This window comes from Myotis brandtii, unplaced genomic scaffold (genome assembly GCF_000412655.1).
Source record: "Myotis brandtii unplaced genomic scaffold, ASM41265v1 scaffold847, whole genome shotgun sequence".
In the NCBI taxonomy this organism is placed as follows: Eukaryota; Metazoa; Chordata; class Mammalia; order Chiroptera; family Vespertilionidae; genus Myotis; species Myotis brandtii.
Genome location: NW_005371441.1, coordinates 2691517 through 2718044, shown reverse-complemented (window position 1 = coordinate 2718044; position 26528 = coordinate 2691517). Strand labels below are relative to the sequence as shown.

Sequence of the window (26528 nt, the reverse complement as noted above, 5' to 3'; positions counted from 1 at the left end):
CTTCCCCAGGCTACAGGCACTTGGTTGATTTACCAGTTTCTTAGAAACTCTGACAAGATACAGGAACCACTGTCCCCATCTGGGGCCCAAGACTACTCCATTTATAAGAAGGATGTCTTTGTTGTGAAAATGCAATTTCTCATCCCCCAAAGTGAGGAGTGACATCCCCCCATAGAATTTCCAGGCAGGGATGTATTATCTGCTAAGAAGGACATAGCAATTTTTTTCATAAAGTCAAAAGCCAGGGAGGGTTTTGTATGTCAAGAGCATGAATAAAGCATCTATTATGTGCCAGACACTACATGGCCTTTCTCTCAATAGTCACAATGATTCCATGAGTTGGCATCGTTATTTCCATTTTCCACCTGAGGCTCAGGAACACAGCTTATCAGAATACATCACTTTCCCGCCCCCCAACCGTAGGTGAGTGGCACAGCTGCCTGACTGATGACAGAGTCCATGCCACAACCAGTTTTCAGGAAATTAAAGGATCCCATGAGGTGTGCTCCAGGTTGCCCAGAAATTAGTAGCAGGGAAAGATTCCTACAGTTGAGTGACCGCCTACAGAACCCAGTCAGCCAGAGAGAAGACAATGAACCACTTAATAACCATGAAGTGCCATTTATCTCAAAATAATAGCAATAAGCAGGCTCCCTGGAGAGGAAGCTTGCATCATAAAGAACTCAAGAGATTAATGCAATGAAGTCTCCTTCACCGTGACAACAATGGGCACACCTGTCAATGTGCCTATTTGCAATGTCCAAGGCCTGCTCCTGCCAGAGACCTTTCACCACTGAGAATGAATGATCCTGACTGCTTACAGTCAATATGCTTTCAAAATGTTCTTGTATCTAAATATATGGAGCCCGAATCATTATCTTATTTCTAAACTTAAAAATATAAATGCTCTAAATAATATATACTAATAAAAGAGTAATATGCTAACTAGACCAGACATCTTCTGGATGTCCTTCCTGACAAAGCCATGGTGGCAGGGGCCAAGGCAGAGGCAGTTAGGGGCAATCAGGCCATCAGGAGAGGGCAGTTAGGGGCGATCAGGTTGGTAGGAGAGCAGTTAGGGGCATGAGGCCGGCAGGCAGAGGCAGTTAGGGGTGATCGGGCACGCAGGCAGGCAAGCAGTTAGGAGGCAGCAGTCCCGGATTGCGAGAGAGATCAGATTGGAGGGAGAGGGTGCAGGCCGGGCTGACAGACACCCCCACACACACACACCGTGCACAAATTTCATGCACCGGACCTCTAGTTGTCTAATAAATAAGAGTACAAGGAATTCAGCTTTGAAGAAAGGAAACATCCATCATGATAAAAGTTTGTTATAACTTTTCATGAAATAAATGCTTCCCTGACCAGAGTGGGGCCTCCAGTGCACACGTAAAGCAAACGATGTCATCCCCTCCAGCATCCTGTGTTTTGGCAAGCCACTGAGATGACAAGATATGCCATAGAAGCATAGGAACAGAACTAGATGAGACAACAGCTGGTGCTGTTTGTATGTTGACGTTGAATGTATATGCTCCTGTTCACCATTCCATATCCCCCTTTCCTCTCATGAACACCAGTGTATACATTTTAGAGATGTTACCATCATTCTTTCTGGGATTCTCTTTTCCTTTGACTTTTCACTCTATGACTTTTGGCTCTTACTCTTCTTTATTACTTCATCAACTGAAAGAGAAATGTCTGTAGATCATCTTGGGATGAACAGGTAATGAAGAGTACAACATTTCTATAGCATGAGACATTTCAGGAGCAACAGATGCACCTGCTGAAGGGAACATGGGGGTCCAGCAGGCACAGAGAAGACCTCCAGGTATCTGGGGATGATCTGTGAGTCAGGAGAGGAGAGTGCATCTGCTAGCTACCAGAGATGCTGAATCAGGAGGCCCACAGGTTCTCCAGGGAGCCAGTTGGATAAAGTTACCAGAGAATGAAGGGTATGAGAATCTTCGAATTACTGGGAAATATAAAGAATTCTGGTCAGAAAGGGGTTCAGAAAAGGGGTAGATGTAAGTATTCAATTCAATTTGAAGGCCAAACCATTGACTGGAGAGTATGGATTTATACTTATTAAGCTTTGACCTGTGACTTTTTCTGAGTCATGAAAAACACTCACTGAAAGAGTTTTGTTCTGAATGGGAGTAGATTCCCAGGGGTTTATGAGGATCATATATGGGGGGAGAAGAAGCAGCCAATTGAGTGCCTGGTGGTAGCAAAAGGCTCACCTCAGTTTTCCTTGAGTTCATCCAATATGAAGGTTCAAATAACAATCAATTATCATCCAGGAGGTAAGTCTTGTGATAAAATTTCTCTCCACATAATTAAATGCACAATAACAAAGTCTCAGAACAGTGGCAATCTGTATTGTTAGTATTACCCCGGAGTCCCCGCACAGTTGTTAAGCCCAGCAGGAAGCCTTTAAACTAAAAGCACTTAATTATATTGAAAATTTATTACTTCATCAACTGAAAGAGAAATGTCTGTAGATCATCTTGGGATGAACAGGTAATGAAGAGTACAACATTTCTATAGCATGAGACATTTCAGGAGCAACAGATGCACCTGCTGAAGGGAACATGGGGGTCCAGCAGGCACAGAGAAGACCTCCAGGTATCTGGGGATGATCTGTGAGTCAGGAGAGGAGAGTGCATCTGCTAGCTACCAGAGATGCTGAATCAGGAGGCCCACAGGTTCTCCAGGGAGCCAGTTGGATAAAGTTACCAGAGAATGAAGGGTATGAGAATCTTCGAATTACTGGGAAATATAAAGAATTCTGGTCAGAAAGGGGTTCAGAAAAGGGGTAGATGTAAGTATTCAATTCAATTTGAAGGCCAAACCATTGACTGGAGAGTATGGATTTATACTTATTAAGCTTTGACCTGTGACTTTTTCTGAGTCATGAAAAACACTCACTGAAAGAGTTTTGTTCTGAATGGGAGTGGATTCCCAGGGCTTTATGAGGATCATATATGGGGGGAGAAGAAGCCAATTGAGTGCCTGGTGGTAGCAAGAGGCTCACCTCAGTTTTCCTTGAGTTCATCCAATATGAAGGTTCAAATAACAATCAATTATCATCCAGGAGGTAAGTCTTGCGATAAAATTTCTCATGAGAATCTTCGAATTACTGGGAAATATAAAGAATTCTGGTCAGAAAGGGGTTCAGAAAAGGGGTAGATGTAAGTATTCAATTCAATTTGAAGGCCAAACCATTGACTGGAGAGTATGGATTTATACTTATTAAGCTTTGACCTGTGACTTTTTCTGAGTCATGAAAAACACTCACTGAAAGAGTTTTGTTCTGAATGGGAGTAGATTCCCAGGGGTTTATGAGGATCATATATGGGGGGAGAAGAAGCAGCCAATTGAGTGCCTGGTGGTAGCAAAAGGCTCACCTCAGTTTTCCTTGAGTTCATCCAATATGAAGGTTCAAATAACAATCAATTATCATCCAGGAGGTAAGTCTTGTGATAAAATTTCTCTCCACATAATTAAATGCACAATAACAAAGTCTCAGAACAGTGGCAATCTGTATTGTTAGTATTACCCCGGAGTCCCCGCACAGTTGTTAAGCCCAGCAGGAAGCCTTTAAACTAAAAGCACTTAATTATATTGAAAAAAGGCATGAACTGACTCCATTTAAGCCAGAGATTCTCAAGAGTGATGCCGATAGCTGTCCTTGATTGAGGGTCTGCTGTGTTCCATGAACTACATTAGACAGTCTAGACGTAATTTCCATTAGCTCACAATAACCCAGGGAGCTGGGCATTGCTTTACCAGTAACTAGTTTGATGTTGCCTAGATCTACAGTACGCTGAAAAGGATAGGTTTTACAACGGTAGATACAGCCTGGGAACGTGGGGACTTGCCAGGTGCTCCTGGTCATGTCTAGCACATGAGCATCCATTAAGTGAATGAATGGTGGGATACTTGTTGACCGTTCACAGGCTAAAAGCTGGGAGGAATACAGAAAAAGAGATTTGTGGCTTATAGGGAAATTAGGACATCTGTGTATAAAGAACCAATCCAGGTGGAAGTAAAAAAACAAAACAAAACAAAAATTGTCATACATTTTCATATATTTGACATAAAGTTTGTAGTAGGAATTCAGTAAATGATGAATTATTAAATAAATGAATGAAATCAGACAACCAACTGACCAAATGCTAGATTGTGTGGTCCTGACTGTGAGAACAACAATAGTCTAGAGAAGAAAAGCTCATTCTGAACGTGGGTAGTAGATTTCCCGAATGAGATGAGATCTGAGAATGATCAGAAATATCCTATACAATAAAAGCCTAATATGCTAAGTGTCTGACCCTTTGTTTGACTATTCAACCAGTTGCTATGACATGCACTGACCACCAGGGGGAAGACCAGTAGGTTAACTTGCTGCTGGGGTCCAGCTGATCAGGACTGAGCGAGACAGGCTGGACATACCCTGGAGCCCTCCCACGGTCTCTCCCTGGCCCCAATGGTGCACCAGTGGGATCCCTCTGCCTGGCCTGCGGGGATCAGGCTGAAACCGGCTCTCTGACATCCCCCGAGGGGTTCTGGATTGTGAGAGGGCACAGTCCAGGCTGAGGGACCCCACCGGTGCACAAATCTGTGCACCGGGCCTCTAGTTGGAATTATAAAGAGGAACTGAAGTCACATTGTGTAGAAGGAATACCGTGAGCAAGTGCAGAACTTTTGCCCCACCCCCTCTATAGCTCCAGCTCCCCACCCTCCCTCTCAGCCTTCTGTGTTGTACTCATCTGCTCTGTTCTCATTTGCCCTCCTCTTGAGCTCTGTCCAGCTGGTTCTTAGAGTGCCTTGAAGCTGGCACTGACTTTGCTACAGCATCTTTGAATCAACAAGGAATGCCTCTGCCCTTTGGTGGGGAGTAGAAAACAAACAGATTTTGTCCTATGGAAGATTCTAGGCCAGCCGTGGGCAAACTACTGCCCGCGGGCCGGATCCGGCCCGTTTGAAATGAATAAAACTAAAAAAAAAAAAAAGACCGTACCCTTTTATGTAATGATGTTTACTTTGAATTTATATTAGTTCACACAAACACTCCATCCATGCTTTTGTTCCGGCCCTCCGGTCCAGTTTAAGAACCCATTGTGGCCCTCGAGTCAAAAAGTTTGCCCACCCCTGCTCTAGGCCTTCTGAAGCAAAGTAATAACTATGCTAAATGAGGCAGAAATCATGATGATCCTGCTCCCTAACAGCTGCAAAAAGGGCTTCTCGTGGAGATTTTGGCATTTGGGAGACCCTCTCAAGACTTCCAGAAAAACATTCCTAGCAGGTCTTCACAACCACCTTTCAACTCCCTAGTGCTTCTGCCCCAAAGTCAAGGCCAACATAACACAAACTCCTCAGACTTGGGTGACAGGATGTCCACACAAAGCCCAAGGTTCCTTCATTCACTGAGGTCTGGTTTCCCAGGGATCACAAAAACCTTCTAGCCTAGGTTTCCTGAACCGTTTCCAGCTCGGCTTCTGTCAGACAGTCTTGGAGTTGGAGCCACTCTATACTGTCTCTTGAGAGGAGATGATGGTAACCTCCATCTGACCGATTGCTTTTTTCACTCTGAAAAAGGATCTAGCACCATATATGATTCTGTTTCCAAGTCCTGTCCTCTTTATTCTATTTCTCAGGAACAATATGCGACACTAGGAGCTATGCCCAGCAGCAGCTCTGCTTTTCGGAAACAGCTCGCTTTGCGAGTGGAAAAAGTGATCTCGCTATTTCCAGGTTGAGCGACAGCCTCTGTTTTGTTACTGCTCTCGAACCAGCTGTCACCCTGCTATCTCACAAAAAAGACAGCTGTTCAACTCTGTCAGTATGCAATGCCTTGCATTCCAAAATGGCGTGCCAACCCTTCAAGTGCAGGGGAAGCTCACAGCAGATCCTGAGAAAGAAGGAGAATCCAGTAGGACGTTGAACTCCTGTGTGTGTGTGTGGGGGGGGGGGGGGGGGGAGTGTAAGGTGGAGGTCCAAATTCTGCAATTCTGCAGTGGGAAATCCTGGCTTGAGATTCTGGTGCTAGTCTTTTTTTCTTAAATATGTTTTTATTGATTTTAGAGAGAGAGGAAGGGAAAGGGAGAAGAGATAGAAGCATCGGTGAGAAAGGAACATCGATCCACTGGCTCCTGCACATCCCCTACTGGGAATCAAGCCCGCAACCTGAGCACGTGCCCTGACTTTGAATTGAACTTGTGACCTCCTGCACAGGTCGATGCTCAACCACTGAGCCACACCAGCCAGGCTCTGGTGCTAGTCTTAATAAAAGACTTTCTTACGAGGGCTGAAAGATATCTTTTTCCCCTCTGGGACTTAAAAAACATGGGTCTACAAATCCAAAATTTTGATGGCAAAAGTCTTGCCTTTTTAAACATAATATTAAATGTAAAAAAACACACACCCAATCATAGGAACAGAACGATAATGTAGGAAAAAGCTATATGGATCGAAGGAAACACTTTTGGTTACCAAGGCCACAGCATCTACTGCGTTGATTATACAGCTCACCAGTTTCACTTCCTGTCTCGGGTATTATTTCCTGGTAACAGTGGGGGAAATGTCCCAGCACTGACAGGCCAGCTTTCCCTGAAGTTAGCAGATTGCCTGCATGTGCCAGCCCTCCACCGAAGAAGGAGCAGGTTCAGGACCTGGCACCGGGCAGCCGAGTGGCACTGCTCCCAGAACACTCATCCACTAAACAGCCATTGAGGGGTCTGGACCCTGCAATGTCCAGGACAAATGACTAAAATGAAAAGCACAATGCATGTGAGTGGAACCAGAAACTTGAATGGAGTCCTAATCACTGCCTTAGTATAGATCACATTATTTTTTTATGTAACTTCATTCTGTAATCCTGTCATTGTCTAGTGTAATAGTATAGATTTCCATTTATCTGTTGATAAGTGAGAATGATTACTATGATGACCGTTAAGTGATTTGGTTACTAGCATTGGTGGGGAAGAGAAGTGGAAAATTGTTAGGAGGGTGGGGGGTGGGAAGGGACCGCCAATCACCAGGAAGAGACAAAACATCTGAAAAGAGAAAGATGTGCTGATTCTCTACCCGTGATCAATACAGACTGTTTGTTCAGTTACTGGGAAATTTGAGATAGGACCTACTGGTGTAAGGAAGGAGATCTAAATCAGGCCAGGGCTTTAAAATACCTATGATTTCTATGTAAGAATGAGGCCTGAGGCATGAAGGAGGGCCACGGATTAGGGGTAAAGGTCTAGATTAAGGGCATCTACACTGCAGCTGACACCCAATTGTTGAGTTTCAGGTCCCACAGACTGGAGATCTAGTGCTTAGGGCCAAATACTGAGGGGGTGGGAGGAGTCAGGGTGTTAGTTCAGGCTGAGCCATGATTTCCATCTGGTGACCTGAAATGACTTTTTATAATACAGCCAACCTCACTACAAAAAAAAAAAAAAAAAAAAAAAAAAAAAGATGTGTTCTCAGCTGAGCTCTCTCCAATGAATAAATAGGAGGGGACAGTTGAATTAGATACCAAAGACCAATGAAAAAACTCCCTTTCAGCTGGTCCAATTTACTGCATTCCATCTGCCTCGGTCTTAGGACCAGGATTTCCTATCTCTGAGCCAGTTATATTTTTCAGCTAATCGGTTTTGACCAAAAATATAGTCTGTCTCAAATAAGCTTCTTTCCTTACGATCTGGAACTTGGAATTGGTCACCATTTTTTAAACAGTGTAACTTTAACTACTGGTCAATAGCCAGATGTCTATACATGAATCACTTGAATAAAAACACCCCCAATATCTACCAAAAGATACAACTATTTCAACAAAAAGGCCATTTAATTCCATGCCTTTTTCATTCAATTCAATTTGTTTTTATTCATCATATTGAAACAGTGAGGTTCCACCTCAGTAAGTAGTCAACAATGCCAATAGATTGTTTTAAATGTCTGTCAGTGGTTCCCTTCAATTTATGATTATGCCTTTGTAGCAGGTAGCTTGCATCTGGTTGAAAATACATATTTCTTTCAGTAACTGAGAATTAAATTCTCACATGTTATCAACTCACCAGAATTGAGCAAAATGATGGATTTGAGGCACACAAACTCCTCTCCCTGGAGATTCATCATACGAAACCGAGATGATGTAGCCAGCAACATGTCAAAGATCTCCACCATGCCCTCTACACATTTTCCCTGGTTCCTATGAAAATGCAGGGAAAAAAAGTATTAAAGAACATAGAAGTTCCAGAAGGTATGATAAGGTTCACATTCATAAAAATCTGCTGGCTCCAAATCTGTATCAAAAAACTGTAGCCATTCTGTTTATGGAGCATGAACGTTCATTTGAATTCTAGGAAGCAAGGCAAAAAGATTTCCCACGAATAAACCATTTTCATTTCAAATATTCATTCCCCAAATATGTATGTTAATTATAGCATTCTTCAACCTATAGGTAATAAAAAATTATTAAGATTGAGGTAAATGATTTTTCTAATATTTTTTATCTGTTCCTATATTCTAGATATTGTGGTAGTTATGGGAATAAAAACAGGGCCTCCACCCCGGCCGGTGTGGCTCAGTGGTTGAGCATCGACCTATGAACCAGGATGTCACGGTTCGATTCCGGTCAAGGCACATGCCCAGGTTGTGGGCTCGATCCCCAGTGGGGGGGCATGTAGGAGGCAGCCGATCAATGACTCTCTCTCATCATTGATGTTTCTATCTCCCTCTCCCTTCTTCTGTGAAATCAATAATTAAAAACAACAAACAAACAAACAAAAAAACAGGGCCTCCAGTTTCAATATGTTCATGGCCTTGAAATAACATAATCAAGTATAACAGAGTTATATAGAGTGCTTTTGAAGTAGAGAAGAAACTGAAAATTATGGGCTCTAGCTGAACTGGAACTATTGATGTTGTTGAGGATGACAGGTGAGAATTTGCTTAGTAGGTGGCATTTGAGGTAATACTTTAAGAGAATGTAGAATTTCACTGAAAACATCACTGGAAGAAGGCCCTAAATGTGGAAAGGAGGAACAAATGAAAGAATATTGAGCAGTGTGCTAGAAAGAGATAGATTAATGTGAGAAAGAAGGAAATGGTCAGGTGAAGAAGAAGGTCCTACATCATTATAGGAAGTTTAGGCTTTTCCCTATGCAACAGAGCCTTGGCATCAAGAATTTAACATTGATAACATAACATGTAATTCATCACATGTAATATTTTAAAAATAAATTACTATCTTAGTGTCACTTGTATATAATTGTTGCAGAAATTAAATTAAATGATATATGGAAAGGAACTCATTCATCTTTTTGTTCACAGGCTCAATTTGGGGCATGTTGTAATCAAGAAGGACAGGAAGAAGTTAAAATAGTCTATTCATATGCAAAGATATATTTGTGAAATATATACAAATTTAAAACATAAACACTAAACACATTGCCCAGTATCTTTTTTGTTTTGTTTTCAATTAAAATATCTTGAAGTTCTTCCTCAACTGTTTTTAAAAACTACATAGTTTTTCACCAGGAAAAAAAAAAAGCTGTGATTTCTTTAACCACTTTTTTATTGGCAGACATTTAGTTTGATTTCTATTATTTTGCCATTACAAACAGCTCCTGCAATGATTACCCTTATGCTTACATCTTTGGGCACATCTATAGATAGCTATAGAATAAATTCCTAGAAGTAGAATCACTATATCAGAGGAGTATTTTTAAAACTTTGATAAGTAGTTCAAAAATTGCTTCCAAAGAGCTTGTACCAACAGGCTGTTGGTAGGAGAATATATTGGTATAAGCTCTTTCTCTGAGAGGTCTCCTTTTTCTCTTGGATATTAGTCATGTTCACATTGATTCTTAAGAGCTCTTTATATATTGTAATAGTTATCACTTTGTTCTATGTGCTCTCAATGGTTTTTCTAATGGTTTGTCCTGTTTTCTTTTGACTTGGTTTCTGGTATTTTCTTCTGCAAACATTTAATCTAATTAGACCAGATGTCCAAAGGCCTACTCTTGCACGAATTTCGTGCATCAGGCCTCTAGTCATTACATAAACATATTTATCAAACTGTTCATTTATGGCTTTAAAATAACATGTCTTGCTTGAAAAGGTCATTCTCCCTTCCAGTAACATAAATAAAATATTTCTGTCTTATGTTTCTTTCTAGTATAGTTCTAGTATATATTTTTATGTTTAAATCTTTGTTCTTCTGGATTTTATTTTTTATAAACACTTTATTAAGATATCATGACTTATCAAAGAATCCATTTAAAGTGTACCATACAATAGATTTTAGTAAATTTCTATAGTCGTGAAACTATCATTTGATACTTACTTTGATGTAAGATGTGAGACAGGGATTCAACTTACTATTTTTCCCAGGCAGCTAGTTAGTTTTCTTAACACCTTTATGGAATAAACCATCTTTAACGCGCTGACTTGACATATGCTAGTACTTTTGATAAAATTTATTTACTTCTTACAGCTGCCCCCTAAGGTTGGTATTATTATTTCCACTTTCCAAATAAGGGAATTAGGTCTCAAAACTGTTAAGTCAAACCACACCACCTACACCAGAAGAAAGAATTCCAATAAGATTTTCTCTGTCTCCTTGTCTTGCTTCACTTTAAGTCATTCAAAAAGACAGATTGAGGGCCCATTACACCAGGCTTTGAGCTAGGCATTAGGCATAGGCCTCGTTAATATGAAGACCCAGAACAGAGACAAAATAGACAAGGAGAAAGACAGGTGTAGCACAACGGGATGCATTCCCCAAAAAAGGCCTAGAAAGTCTCTTCCAAATAATGTCAATCTCCCCAAGTTTAACCCACATCAATATTGAAGCAACTGTTTGAATATTCTTAGATAAAGATAAATGGGATTTTATATAAAGTGCTTAGAATGGTATGTGGCACACAGCAGGGTCTATATTTAACTATTAGTTATGGACTGATAAATCGATCCATAGATATCAAGGGAGAGGTTGGCCTTTTTACCTGAAGCACCCAGAAAACAATTGCTGTGGTAGATTTTGCTTTGACGGTGGAAATCCAGGTGTATGAAAGTTCTACATACCAGTAGGCGGAGGAAAACATTCAATGCTACCTTCCACAAGAGGAGGTGATAAGGTGGTCACACCCAGAGGTGAGTTGGCCTTAATCAGACAGAGAATACTAGAAGTGAGTTTTTCTTGTCCTGTAGTTGATTTTTTTTTTTAAGAAGCACATTTTCTTTCTAGTGAAAAAATAAACAAGGAGAGGGAAAAGGGTTTGGAGGATAAAGCTTTAAAAATAACAACTAATAGCCAAAATAGAGAAACGTTCCTTTCTCAGTGTAACGTCTGTTTACTTCACAGACTGCACAACGGCAGGGGAGCAGCTCTCAGTGTGGGAGGGAGCTGCGCTCACCTGCTGTGAGCAAAAGTTCAGCTCAGAAACTGAGAGTGGAGTCTTAACTGTTCTCTGTTCTTCTGGTCCCTTTTCAATAGTCTCCCACATTTTCTCCTGAGAAGCTTGTTCTTAACCCTTTCAGCAAGAGAGCATTCTTCTCAGCTTCTTCCCACTGCATAGCCTGTGATTTCTCCCCATCATACCTGTCCACAACACAATGCTTGCTCTTCAGCACAAACTGGGAGCCATAGACTGGGTATGGCGCATCCCTAAAGGTTCTGTGTGTGTGGTGGTGGTCCTTTAGAGGGCGCAGAGGGCACACACCTTAAGTATAAATCATTGAGACATTTACAGTGGTTCTCAACCTTCTGGCCCTTTAAATACAGTTCCTCATGTTGTGACCCAACCATAACATTATTTTCGTTGCTACTTCATAACTGTAATGTTGCTACTGTTATGCATCGTAATGTAAATATCTGATATGCAGGATGGTCTTAGGCGACCCCTGTGAAAGGGTCGTTCGACCGCCAAAGGGGTCATGACCCACAGGTTGAGAACCGCTGTGCTAGGAGGACCTGGGGCTTGCTTCCATGCAGAGCGAAGTGCTTCATGTTTGCTGCTGGGAGTCTCAACTTTGAGGGCGCCTGGGAGAATATTTATTCCGCTGAAGTCCCTAGTTTCTAAGGGTTCTCTAAAAGTCTACAAGAACTTTATGTTGTCTCCATAAGACTAAATCCACTATTCTTTCCATGGGAAAAACTCCCTTGGTCTAAACACTTTTGGTATAATAAATAAGTGCTATGTTCTTTGTTGACCCTGATGATCTTTTTAGTAAATCACTACATGTTGCCCACATGGAAATGACTGACTGATGATGTGGTATCTGTAGGTCCCTCATTAGCAGTGTCACAGGTGAAAGGGCTTGCCATGTGAGCCAGTGAACAGGTGACCAGGAACCCTAAGATCAGGAACAAATCCATGTGGGCCTTGCTGGGCGTTCAGACACTTGATACCTGCCCAACACAGAGGAACCCTTTACCATCTGTCCACTGAGGTCATTACACCTTGGGGTCAGGGCTTCCTTGTTGAAATGCTGCCAAAATATTCTATCCTAACCTCAGGGAGCCATTCAGACCAGAGAATTAACTCAATTTCAGATGGAACAGATGAATCAACAGCATCAGACATGGGTTGACTACTGAGAATCTGGTGGTAACATGACTAAGTAATGTAAAAATTGGTCTAAATCCACGAGGTGCTCCTGAGGCTGAGAAATACATGGGGTATGGAAGAACAAGATTTATTTTTGAAGAAAGAACAGCTTTAGTCATATATCAGGAGTAGTTTAGCAAGCGGCCCAGCCTTGGACTCCAACTGTGAGACGTGACAGCCTGCAAGGATGAAGCCCTCCACCAATTACATCAGGTGTTCAGAGCATCTTAGAATCCCCTAGTGGGGAAACCTTGTTCTGCTCTTTGTCCTCTTCAAATACAGTCTATTTGCACTTAAGCAATGGGGGTGGGGGGTGGGTTTTTTGGAGGAGTGTGTAGGGGGGAGGAGGGTTTGCAAGAGCATTTGTTTATGCAATATCCTCAAAGTTTCTTCTCTATAGAAATGAAAGCCTGTTTATCAGAAGCCCTTAGGTACTTATTCCTCCACCTGGGAAATAAAGAGCTCTAATGAGGGTGTGCAGATCAAACCTGCCCTTATATATCTTCAAAAATAATCTTACAAAATGGAAAGCTACCCCTTAGTCTCTCTTTATGGACAGGAACAAACAAACAGAAAGCCCAGGAGATCAACATTTAACTTAGCTGTCCTGAGAAAAGTACAGTATGGTTAGAAAAAAAAGTTTGCAAATTAGGATGCTGTTTAAAATCAATAGTGGCAGGTTTAGTTGTATTTAAAAAACTTCCGTATTTTGGCTGCTACAAAATCTCTCAGCACACACTCTGCGATGCTGTGGATCCATAAATATTTGTATAATCAAGAGGTTTGCAAATGCGACTCTTTGACGTGTGAAACTAAATGGCAAATTTCTGTTCTACACATCATCACCATTTACAATGGCAATACCAGTAAATCTTGAAAAATGCAAAATTTCAATGGTTGCATCTCAAAGCTGATTACTTGAGATAAAAGCAGTTCAGAGTTTGGCATCCAACTACCTGGGTTCAAATCTTGATGCATACATTTACCAGTTATGTGACCTTGAACCAATTACTTAACTCTGTGCCTGAATGAGCATAAGAATGACCTGGAAAATGGAATAAAATAAAAACCAATAAGATAAATTTTAAGAATATGATCAGAAGATCATCTTCTTAGAGTTATTCTGACAAAAGGGAGACAAAAACCATATTGTAGGATTCATTTTGAAGGATTGGATTTCAAGTGGAAATAACTTTTAGTCCATTACCTTGAGAAGAGCTGCTATGAAATGAAAGCCAGTACTATCTTCACTGAGAGGCTGAGGAATAAATGCCTGGAGCAATTTAGAGCATTTTAGAAATGTAAAATTTTCAGAAGACACATCCCGAGTCAAGCAGACCTTGCTGAAGAAGTTGGGAAGTGTGACTGCAGGGAGAAAGTTTTCAGTTCTCTGCTTTTCTCAGCTTCAATCCATGTGTAGCTTTATTATTGTTGTTGTTGTCATTTGATACATAAGGGACTCAACCAAGAAAAGCCAGTCAACATCAGTGGCCAGTAAATAGAATTCCAATGCAAGGAGAAAAAAGCTAAAACGAATTCTTTCATATAGGATTGAAATCAGAGAAAAGAGAGAACACTTCCGTCAGGCAGTATCCTCAGGGTATTTTCAGCTCAAGGAAAACGAAATTCTCCTTCAGAGACTTGCCTTGCTAAAGCACTAACTCGCTGACCACTAAAGTGTGGAAGTGGCTGCCAGAGGTTATAAGGCCATCACACATACTAAAGTCCATACTCAACCCCTTCCAGAATGAAGGCCCTACCGATGCCCCCAAATCATGTCCCAACGCAAAGCCATGAGGACTCTCATTCCCTCTTCGTCTCTCTCTACTGCCATCTCCAGCAGTGGACTTCAGCTTTGCAAAAGTCATTGTAAGCCTACTTCCAATCCTAGCGACAGAGTATAGATAATTGATACACCTATTACTCACCCAGAGGATTTAGACCCTCTTGGTTCATGCTGGTGCAAAAAGAATTACACAGGAAATGTTAGATTGACCTGCATGAAAGATGTGTCTGGATATTAGTGCCAAACACTTAGTCATCTACTGTTCAATAACCTTTATTAAGCTACCTGCCATATAGGAGTTAAGACTCTAAGGAACTCTTTTGCTATGTACTTTTCTCACATCAGATGGCTGCTAATCAGAACAGTTTTAAGCCAAGAGATATTTTACAATAAATAGAAACAAGCCTTAACATGCACCCCTTTTCATATACTTTTCGGTGCTAAAGTGGTAAAAAGATAAAGAAAAAGGAGGTTAGAATTGGTTATTACAGACACTTCTGTCAGAATCTGTAAAACACACTTCTGGGTTTGAATGGCTTTGCCAAAGGAGATGGAATTCTGCACTTCTATAGATAATGTTCCACTTGAGGTTGCTTGTACAGTGTATATAGTTTAAGAGTTAAAGTAAGTCACTAGAGGAAAATCATCTAATGGTTGTGTCTACTCAAATATCCAACTAAAAGGAGATTTGATTGATCTTTTAAGATACATCAAATATGTAAGACATAAGGAAGAATGTCTCCATTACTTGCTTTTCACTTGGATGCTTTGGAATTATACACACAAAGCAATTAAGTAGTTTTTCTCCATTCTACTTAGATGACCTGATTTCGTTAACTGGAATGAAGACGAATAAACAAAGTGAGTGCTGTGTTTGTATGTGAGAGCTGGGTTCCTACTTTTAATAAATAATCACTGTTTCCCTGTAAAAGACATGATCAACACTTCATTTATTTAACTCAAGTTTCATTGTACACTATTTTTTGAGTCAATTATATATGCCAGACTCAGTACTAGACACACTAGAAACTCAAAGATCAATTTTATTTGTTCATTCCAATATTCATTCAGTAAATATTTACCGAGTCAGAATCTACTGTGCTCCAAGCACAGAGTTAAGTATTTGGAGTACAACAATGAGCAAAACATTGACTCCTGTGATATACAGTTTAGACAGACATTAAATACACATTATCACACACAAAAACACACACCAATAAAATGAAGTAAAACTATTCATTACAACAAATGTCAAGAAGGAAGAGTACAGGTCTTAGAGTAAAGTACATCAAGGGGACTCTTTTAGATATGGGGGAAGATGGGTATCAGAGAAGACCAATTTGGAGAGGTGGCATTTAATCTGAAATCTAAAGAAGTAGGAATTAGCAGGGACTGGAAAGAGCTTACCAAGCATAAAGACTAATGTAGGTTTTGGAAGCAAGAAACTGCTTGATGAGTCTGAGAAAGTAAAAGAAGGTCAACATCCTGGAACCCTGGCCTTGCTGACCAAGGCACAAGGGGCCTGAGGAGGTAGCAGTGGAAACAAGACCCCAAGGCTGTGATCTGGAAGGTGGACTTCATCCCCAATCCAAGAGAAGCCACTACAGCTTGAAGAGAATTCCTAGGAAAATTTAAGGGACGAGTGATCAAGATTTGTGTTTTCCAAAGATCAGACTCACAGGGGGAGTATTGCCTCAAGTCTCTATAGCAGGAAAAAAAAAATAATTCACATTTCTTAACTTGGCCATTCCAACTGCAGAAGTTCTTATGCACACAAAGTCCAGAACAAAATGCACCACAAAATTTGGTTTTATGGTACAAAAACAAAATGAACCATAATTAATCAAGGCCATTGAGATGCCCCCCCCCCCCCCCCCCGCCAAGAAAAACACCCCATAATGCCTTTATTTCCCTCTTCCTTTTACATAAAACCTTAATTCATTCCTATCCTTTGAGAGGACTGACGTATATTCATACAGCGTGTTGGAAGTCTAATAACTAAGCTAAAGACCTAGGATTCTTGCAGGGATTCTAGAGCTACTCATTCAATCGGGACTCATCAGCCTTTTATTAGATCCCAAGCACTTTGCAAGTTAGTCAAGGTCCTACTCTCCTGGTGATAAAGCCAGATAACAGACAAGTAACATGGGAACAAGATCGTTTCGGGCTGTGATAAGTGCTTTTAGGAAATAAAAGAGTGAGCAGCAGGCAAGTTGGTAGAAGGGCAACTTCAGCTAGCTTGTTCTTGAGAAGGTGACACTTGAACTGAGACCTGAGTGACAATATATTTTGAGGTCATCTGGACTCCATTTTTAGAAGAGACATTTTTAAGTGTGTGTGTGTGTGTGTGTGTGTGTGTGTGTGTGTTTCTAACTAAGATAAGAAATTGAATGAGGTAGTTATTTTAATGGTTAGTGTAAGGCTAGCAAAGAGTGTTCCTGCTTTGAAATCCAGTGAGGGAAACCAACAAACTCATAGCATTGAGCCCAGAAATCCAAGACACTTGAGTTGAAAATTAGAAGTGACCTGAACTGCCTTCCTCTTAGAATCTCCAGGCTTTTCATGCTGAAGTTGGAACACAGCCATTATGAGAATGACACTTCTCCCTGGAAGCCAGTTCACAAACAAGGCTTGAGAATAGAGCCAACAGAAGATGGCAGGTCTTGTGTGAAACAATGCTGCTTTATTGAGTACATCTTTCGGAAATGTGTACCACTCTTCTAGAGCTCTGTATCCTTCACTCTGTTTGGTCTTTTCTTTGATTATGGACAGTCTATGCCTTGAGTCCACCATACAATGTTTGCTAAGTTCATTGCATGCTTCTCAATCTAAGTTTTCATCAAATAAAACTATGGATACAAAGCAAACATATTTATTTGCAGATGGGCGAATGATACTGAAAGCTGCTTCCAAGAGGTGGGGGGGCGGGGAGTGGATGTGTATCTGGTTAATTATTGGCAGTTGTTTTCCCTTAGCGCTTGTATTTAGGTCAGCGGTTCTCAACCTGTGGGTCGCGACCCCTTTGGCGGTCGAACGACCCTTTCACAGGGGTCGCCTAAGACCATCCTGCATATCAGATATTTACATTACGATTCATAACAGTAGCAACATTACAGTTATGAAGTAGCAACGAAAATAATTTTATGGTTGGTTCACAACATGAGGAACTGTTTTTAAAGGGCCAGAAGGTTGAGAATCACTGATTAGGTGCTGATCTGGAAGTGTAATTTTAAATGTTTCTTTTGATTATGCTAATATCGGAAAAGCGCAGTAATCTCACATTGTGTAGCAATAGGTAGTAAAGGACAGTGCACCAGAAAGAGAGGACGTGTCTTCTTGGCCCCATTCTGTCAGCAGACAGCTGTGCAACCTTGGGCAAATCACTTAACCTTTCTGGAATTCCATTTTCACATCTATAAACAAGGAGGCTGGGCCAAACCAATGGTACTTTTTGAAGTGGTGTTCTTATTAAGTAAAGTGACATGTGAACAAAGTGCATCTGCTTCGGAAGGACTGTGAGGGTGTCGCAAAGACCCACACATCTTCCTTCCTTCAAGACAACGGCTTAGTCACCTTCTTAGAAGGATCCACAGAAGACATTTTCAAAGTCACTGCCCTAAGTCTTAAATGCTATTTCAGCTCTAAAATAATGACTCCATGACTTTTAAGTACAAAAAGGCTACGTATCCAAAATAATACTTCACACACTCAACATTTTGTAGACTTACTAACATCTACAAGAAGGTAAATAAAAGGATAATTCATTACCTTGAATTACTAAGCTCCACTTTTGGTGAACAAACTCGTTAAAATACTGTTACTCTTTCATTAACACCAACAAAATCTCATAGCAACTTACCCACCACCAGCTCCAACAATATAATAAAATAACAATGAGAGCTAACGTTTATTCGGTTCTCACTGTGTGCTTGTAAGTATGGTCTAAGCACTTGACATCTAAACTTCCAAGTTTGTTCAATGGTCAAGTACACTGTGCCAGTCCTGGGACCAGATTCATACACTGAATGAATATCCCACTGCACTTCCTTCTGTCTTCTTCCTGTGCTCTGGGAGTACACCATTCATCTGTCACAGTAGTTATCCCTCCTACTTCTCCGTCCACCATTCCCCACTGCCGCTTCTAAGATTAGGTCTACACTAAGTATGTCCCCATAAACAGCGTTTACAACCCCTACCCATAAGCACTTACACACAAGCATGTGTCACTTATCTACTTTTATTGACATAGTAAGCCTTTACGTTCATGTAACTGTCCTCCCCGTACCCCTCCAATATATTACATGCTCTCAGAAGACAGGGCTGTCTGTATCTGATTTTTCCCTATGTTCCTACTGCCTAGGAAAATGTTGATAATAATCACTTATTAAGGGTGGAATTATTAAGCATTGAAATTGGAGTGCAGAGTCTCAATCCTGCCACTTACTACCTTTGTGATTGTAAGCAAGTCTTTTAAGGTTTAACAGCAATAAACTTTATTTTATCAGAGGAAATATGAGCATTACAATATTTTTAATATCCTCAAAAAACTGTTCCAAGGATAAATGTGAGAATGTGCAGGGTAGTGCATAATAAACCACGTATGACACATATTGTCAAATTCTCATCATCCCTTAAGACTCGCCTTTATACTATAGAAGTGTTGACTCTAGGGCTTTTTAAAAGCAAGTCCATCTAAGAGAGGGAAAAGCAATAATAGCTTATAAATGCTTATTAGAAACTGAAATAAAAATTAAGAAAAATTCACTGAGGGCCACATGAATGTGTTCTACTCCAACCAGAATCATGCATACTGTCATTTTCAGGAAAGAAATAAGAGATTACCCTTTATGGATTTATGGATAAATGTGTCTTTCTCATCACCCTTACCATAAAGGGCAATGTTTTGATTTTGGTTTTCTTATTTTCATGAGATCTCTCCTCCTCCTCCTCCTCCTCCTCCCTCCCTCCCTCTCTCTCCCCTAAATATTTCCAAGGCTTCAGGCCACAGTAAGTACCTGTAGAAATTATATGTTTAGTCTAACACTACACTGAGCAAATGCCATTGCTCCAATTTACCAGAAACATCTTTAAGAAACTAAAGCAGGGATCGAAGTATAATCCTACCATTTCATCAGTGATTGGCACTACAACATATTCTTCTGGAAACAACTAATAAACAAAATTTGAACCCATTTCTTGGCTTTTAGAAAAATGTTTTTATCCTTTCTTTCTGCGCCCAGCATATGCCCAAGGACTTGATGCTGCACTCTGACCCCCAGGCCTCAATGATGGTTCAGACTGATTGTGAACCAAGGTAAACAGGGTTCTTCCCAACGACCTGGAGAGCTCCAGTCTGCAGAAAGCTAATGAAGCTCTTGAAGCAGCATGTTCCTCTTCCACCCACACTTTATTGAAATGCTTTTGAGTCTTATTGTGTTGTAATTACACACTACAAGAAACTCAACCAACATCTATTTCAAGGATTGGGCCCATGACTCTTACTAAGACATTTCAATTCCATTTCCCTGAACATATAAACTCTAAATGCATCTGTGAGAGCCCTCCACAAGTATTTTCATTTCACATTTCAGAAAACGCAAAGTGATGCAGGTTCCTGACTTAGCTGATGATGGATGCGAAGGGAAAGCCATTGTGAGCTAAGTTGTTCTCTCTTTCCTTACTGTATTTTCAGTATAATATTTGGTTCATACAAAAGAATTTTGATAAAATATATATAATTTATAAAGCATAATAAATAGCCACTTCTCCAGCAACTTGCCTTCTTTTTAATTTCTTTATAAACATTTTTAATTTTAGAGAGAGAAAAGTTAAGTTTGTGTGTTTGTTTTAAGACGTAATTCCTGACCCTGAGATACATCCTATATAATAAAGAGCTACAATGCTAATTAGACCAAACAGCCAAACAACCTTCCAGACATCCTTCCAGATGACCTTCCAGACGAAACCGGGGCTTTGAGGGCTGGCTGGGGTTGTGAGGGACTGCGAGGGCTGGGCTGGCCAAGGCAGCCGGGGCTGCGAGGGCCAAGCCCCTTGCACGGATTTTGTGCACCGGGCCTCTAGTTTTCCTATAAAAGTTTTAGCTTTGCCTCTCAAGTAAGTCCATAATTTACCTGGAATTAATTTTTTCCCATGCTAGGAAGTAGGGTCAGATTTTTTTCTATACAGATAACCAGTTGTTTTAGGACCAGTCATGCAATGGTTCTTCCTTTCCCTTGAAATCTCAGTGCTCTCTCTACCATAAGTCAGTTGTTCCTAAATGTCAGTTCCTGAACTCTCTTTTCTATGTCATTAGTCAATATGCTCATTTCTAGGCCAATAAGACCACATTGTCTTATTTATAATAGCTTTATGCCCATATAACTTAATTATTATAGTTTCTTTACCCAATCTTCCTACCTTAATTTTAGTTTTGAGAATCATTTGGCTATACTTGAATTTTTACCATATAAATTTTATAATGAGCTCAAGATTTTTATTAGAAATGCACTGAATTTACAGATAAATTTGTGGAGAATTGATATATTTTGAATAATGAATCTTCCCAGCCATAAACATGGCATAGCTTTCTTTTTAATGTTTTATGTTCTTAATGTCTTTCAATAAAGGTTTCTAATTGTCTCTATAGAGCTCCTTAAATTTCTTTATTAAATTTATTCCAAAATACATTATAGTTTTTGTTACTACTGTAAAACATATGTATAATTATAAAAGTATATTTAATTACATATGTATTTATTTATGTTCTATATTTGTTGCTAGTGTAAAGACATATTTGGTTTTTGTATATTGATTAATTAGAACTTGTAAACATTCAGTGAGATCGAATATCAGAAAGATAATAAGGGAAGTTCTTATCTAAAAATGTTTTTAATTTTTTTAATATTTCAATTATGGTTGACATATAATACTTCATGTTTCAGGTGCACATTGTAGCAATGAGACATCTATAGAACTTACAAAGGCATCAACTGTAAGTCTAGTACCTATCTGACACTACACATTGCTATTACGATATTATTGACTAAATTCCCTACGCTGAGCATTATATCCCCATGACTTTTTATGACCTTTTTTAGGACTGGCAATTTGCACCTCTTAATCCCTTCCCATTTGTCAAACATCCCCCCAACTCCCCTTCTATCCGGCAACCATTAAAGTGGTCTCTGTAGCTGTGATTTTGTTTCTGTTCTGCTTTGTTTATTTATTTGGTTTTTAGGTTTCTCATATAAGTGAAATCATATATATTTGTCTTACTCTGTCTGACCTACTTCACTCAGCCTAATACTCCCTAGTCCACTCATGCTGGCACAGATGGCAAGATTTCATTCCTTTCCATGGCTGAGCAATATTCCATTGTGTATATGTACCACCTCTTATCTAGCCATTTGTTTATCGATGGACACATAGGTTGCTTTCATATCTTGGCTACTGCAAATAATGCTGCAATAAACATAGGGGTATATATGTCTGTTCCAATTAGTGTTTTGGGTTTCTTTGGATAAATACCCAGAAGTGGAATTGCTGGGTCCTTCTTTGCTTCCTGTTATACCTTGTTTTAAAGTCTATTGTGTCTAATACAAGTACTGCTACCTCCATTTCCACGAAATATCGTTTCCCGTCCAGTTACTTTGTAGTCTGTGTGTGTCTTTTGATCTGAAGTGGCTCTCTTGCAGGCAGCATATGTATGGCTCTTATTTTCTTATCTATTCAGCCACCCTATGGCTTTTGATTGAAGCATTTAATCTATTTACATTTAAAGTAATTATTGATAGGTATGTAGTTATTGCCATTTGATTTTTCATATTTTTTCTTAAGTCCCTTTCAGATTTCTTATAATACTGTTTTGGTGCTGGTGAACTCCTTTAGCTTTTACTTGTCTGGGATCTAAAAATGTTTTTAACTGGTTATATCAATCTGTCTAAATTGCTCATGGTAAAAATCAAAACAAAACAAAACAAAAAAATCCTTGAATTTTTTATTTTATGAAACACAGCTGCCAAAGAATGAAAGTTAATCTCATAGGCTTTCTATATGCATGTCTAACAAAATATAAAAACTGCTTCCTCTGAGTGAACATTTATCACATATATAGTTAGCAATCGTCTATAGCTCAAAAAATCAAAATGCATCTTAGTGAAGAAAAAGGGTCTTTTAGAAGTTCCATCCAATGGTCGAGTCCTTCCAGTGAAAGAGGCGCCGTGTTTATTTGTGCCCATTTTTAGTTTTATTCCTTTCCTAGTCGTTAGTAAAAACTCGGTGTGGATGAGATCTGTGATTTATTTGGGTCTGCTCTGACAATTCAGCTCTTCGAGGAACTGCTCTCTACAAAGTAGATGGGAGCTATGGACTAATATTTCCGAATGAATTACAAAGCTTTGAAGATTTGCACATTTTAGAAAGAGAATTTTCAGAAATGACATGATCAGGCAACAGAAAAGAGTAAAATAGGAACTGAGACTTTTAGAAATAAATTTGAATTTTAAGGAAAAATATTCAGAAACATGGACTGAAATAGACAGGCTCTAACACCAAATAGACTCAATGAATGGCGTGGTGAGAGAGATAAAGGATGTAAGAAGAAAGTGTAAAGGAAAAGAACAAAAGGATTTCAGAAAAAGTCATAAATACAAAGTACAGGTAAAAGGTGTCCTTTGTGTATGTAAGTGGGCACCTGAAGAATAAAATCACAGAAATGTAGCAAATAATTATTTAAAACTATAAATCAAGATATTTCAGTCTATGCATTCAAAAGATATACAATGTACCTGAAAAAACTGACCTAATATGGTCAACACAGAGACATAGCTTAGTAACATTACTGAAATTTAAGTCTATGAAGAAAATAAACCTGCAGGCACTCATACAAAAGTCACTAGTAAGAGAAAGAAAGCCAGACTGCCATCCAAGTTCTTGACAGCAACATTTCATGCTAAAAAAAAGTGGATTAATCGCTTAAAAATACTTGAGAAAAAATGTGAGCCAATGATTTTGTATACAGGCAAACTTTCCACATAAGGACATAGACACATTTAGAAACATTTAGGCTAAAAAAAAGTGTCCTCATGAACCTCTTCTGATAAAAGAAGCTCCAGACGAGAGAGAGAGAGAGAGAGAGAGAGAGAGAGAGAGAGAGAGAGAGACATCAGCATATGGCTGAGTAGGCAGACATTAAACATATTTAATGATAGAGTTAACACTAAAAATTGAATTAGGGGTGACAAACTTTCTTATGAATTTTGATGGAAAAATAAAGATAATCTTCATTCTCAATAAAAAAACCGAAACTCTAGTAATACAGACATCCATAGAAATTCTTGTAACATGAGTATACAGAAACAATAGTACCCACTATTTGTGACTTTTTTAATAATGTATTAGAGGTATTACTCAATACAATTAGGTTAGAAAATACATTTAGATGCTTAGTAATAGAAAGGAAGAAGTAAAACAGTCTCTATTTGCAGATGATATGACTGTGTATTAAGGAACCCCCAAATTAATGAGAAAACTAATAAAGATCTAGTAAAGTAGTTGTCTACAAAAATGACATGCAAATATCAATTATTACACATAAGATATATATTTATACTACATATATAATAAGTATGCATAATCTTGAAAATACATGCAAAATATACTATTTAAGGATACTTGGAAAGACTTCTAAAAGACGAAGAAAGATTTGAACAAATGCCCATCAATAAGGAATTCCCCCCAATGGAATATAAAATAATCACGAAAAGGAATAAGGGATATCTTTATACACATGCATGTAATAACCTTCAAAACTATATGTAGAATATTATATATAATAATTACTTTTGTATATGGGGTGGGTGGATATGACTATATACAAATACTCACACATACGTATATCTACCATATATAGCCAATCTTCATTCAAATTTGACATTATAGGGGGCATCCAGTGGAGAGGGTAGTAATGAAAGTTAGACTCTTTGAATATGCCTGGATATAAAGTTTTGACTTTGGAAACAAATGTTTTACATATTGAAAAAAATTAAATAAAAAATACAAAAATGGAAGCAAGTTAGAAAGAATGATTCTTATTCTATATCAAGTTGGTGACATAACCACAGAGAGAAGGGTTATTTCAAGTGTCTGAAGAACACAATATTTTGATTTTCCATTCTCAGTGGAAAAGAATTGAAAGACAAATAGAGCTATTTAAATCTTCAACTATATTTAATGGTCTACTTGTTAGTAGAAAGACTTTTATTATTATTGTTTAAATGTTTTTACACAATGGAAGATAATCAAATGAGCAATTATATTGTTAGAAACCAAGGTTTGAACTGGAAATGTCAGTATGAAATAATATATACCTTTTTGCGTTTATTTGTTTTTAATATATTTTCATTGACATCAGAGAGGAAAGGAGAGGGAGAGAGAGATAGAAACAGCAATGCTGAGAGAGAATCATTGATCGGCTGCCTCCTGCAAACTCCCTACTGGGGATCAAGACTGCAACCCAGGCACGTGGCCTTGACCAGAATCAAACTCGGGACCCTTCAGTTCGCAGGCCAATGCTCTATCCACTGAGCCAAACAGGCTAGGGCTACCTTTTTGTTTTAAAGGTGTTTATATCCTAATTTAACCCATTAAAAAAGCCAAGAACTATGGCAACTCTAAAACAGTGAACACACCAAGTGCCAAGATTGAGTTCTAAATGCCAGTTTCTCTGAAATGAATGTGTGCCCCTTGCATAAATGGTTAGTTCCAGCTCTGGGGCAGGAAGTTTACAGTATGAGGGTGGGAGATGTCACTGTGCTCTTCAGCAAGGAGGCATCAAACGCTAATGGCTTATATCCAAATGGCACGAGAGTCGGCATGAAGGAACTCTCCTTAGTCAAAGATGGAACAACTTAAGCATCTAAAAAGGATAGCAGATCACTTGATTGGTGCACACTGAATAGACAAATATCCTCAGCTCATAAAGCCACTCCAAAAATTCTCCCTGGATATCACAGGATGGAACTAGGGCTTCCCTTCCCCTTGATGCTACTGCTCTCAGTGACTAGCACTCCACTGCTTTTTCACTACCGAACATCTCGAAAAGCTACTTCATATTTCCTTTCTCTGGTTTTCCCTCCCTATTTCCTTTTTCATACATGATGCTTTCATTTAACACATTTACACTCTCCCCCTCCCCCACCTATTACTAAACATGTTCTTTTTAGGGACAACAATAATCCCCTTATTAACAAATCCATTCCTTCTTACTCCTGCCCACCTCTCCACAGTATTCGGCATAATTCACTAACTTTTTTCTTCTGTACATTAACCCTTTCTTGGAACCAGATATTTTGTGCTTCTATGTCTCAAACAAACTCTGCTTTAACCCCAGGCTGGGATTTATTTTTACTTATAACTCCTTCAGGTCAACCATCTAAGAGGTCTTTTTTCAGCCCTTCAGGTGCCTCTTTCTCCACTGCCTACTTATCACATTTACTTCACACTCTTTAAACTATGGAGATGATTCAAATCTTTTCTTTCCAGATTTTATTATCTACATCTCTTTTCTCAGCTCCAGCTTTCTGCTGGACATAGTGTTCGGTATGTTCTCCCTGTACCGTAAGTCCATCTTGTATAAGGAAAAACTCATCAGATTTTCCCAACACCTGGTCTTTCTCCCATCTTCCCAATTCTTATCTGTATCTTTGCAATCCTTTCAAGAACACAGATCTTGAAACCTGAACTCCACGCCCCCATCCGCACTGACTTATGTGTTCCCTCAGGCTCGGCTCTCCTCAGAGGCACAGGTGGAGCAGTTGCAGTCTCGCCTGCATGTGGCATTAAGTTTGTTCTGATCAAATTTGGAGACACAAGAGAAGCTCTTTCCTTCTCAGGGGGATGCAGCAATCTCTTCTCATCATAACATGTTTGGTCCTACAAAGTCATGATGGACTTAGAATCTGTGCCAATGGTGGATGGTAAATATTTAAATGAATTAAAAAACTAATTTTCTGCTTTGGCATAAAACCAAAAATAAACTGAAAGTGTGCTTTTTACATCTCCTTTCAATTTGATAAAAATAAAAACCCAAGTAAAATATAAACAAGACTATTTAGTGACTTAAAAAGTGCCTATAG

The 26528-nt window shown here is 39.3% G+C and overlaps 1 protein-coding gene across 1 annotated transcript in view; it reads right to left on the bottom strand.

The window, feature by feature from the left end:
- Nucleotides 1-26528, bottom strand: part of ESR1 (estrogen receptor 1) — a 211389-nt gene that overhangs the window by 22750 nt on the left and 162111 nt on the right. The window contains exon 6 of the mRNA XM_005884736.2: nucleotides 8070-8203. Coding sequence (XP_005884798.1) covers nucleotides 8070-8203 — 134 coding nt within the window. The remainder of the gene's footprint in view (nucleotides 1-8069; nucleotides 8204-26528) is intronic.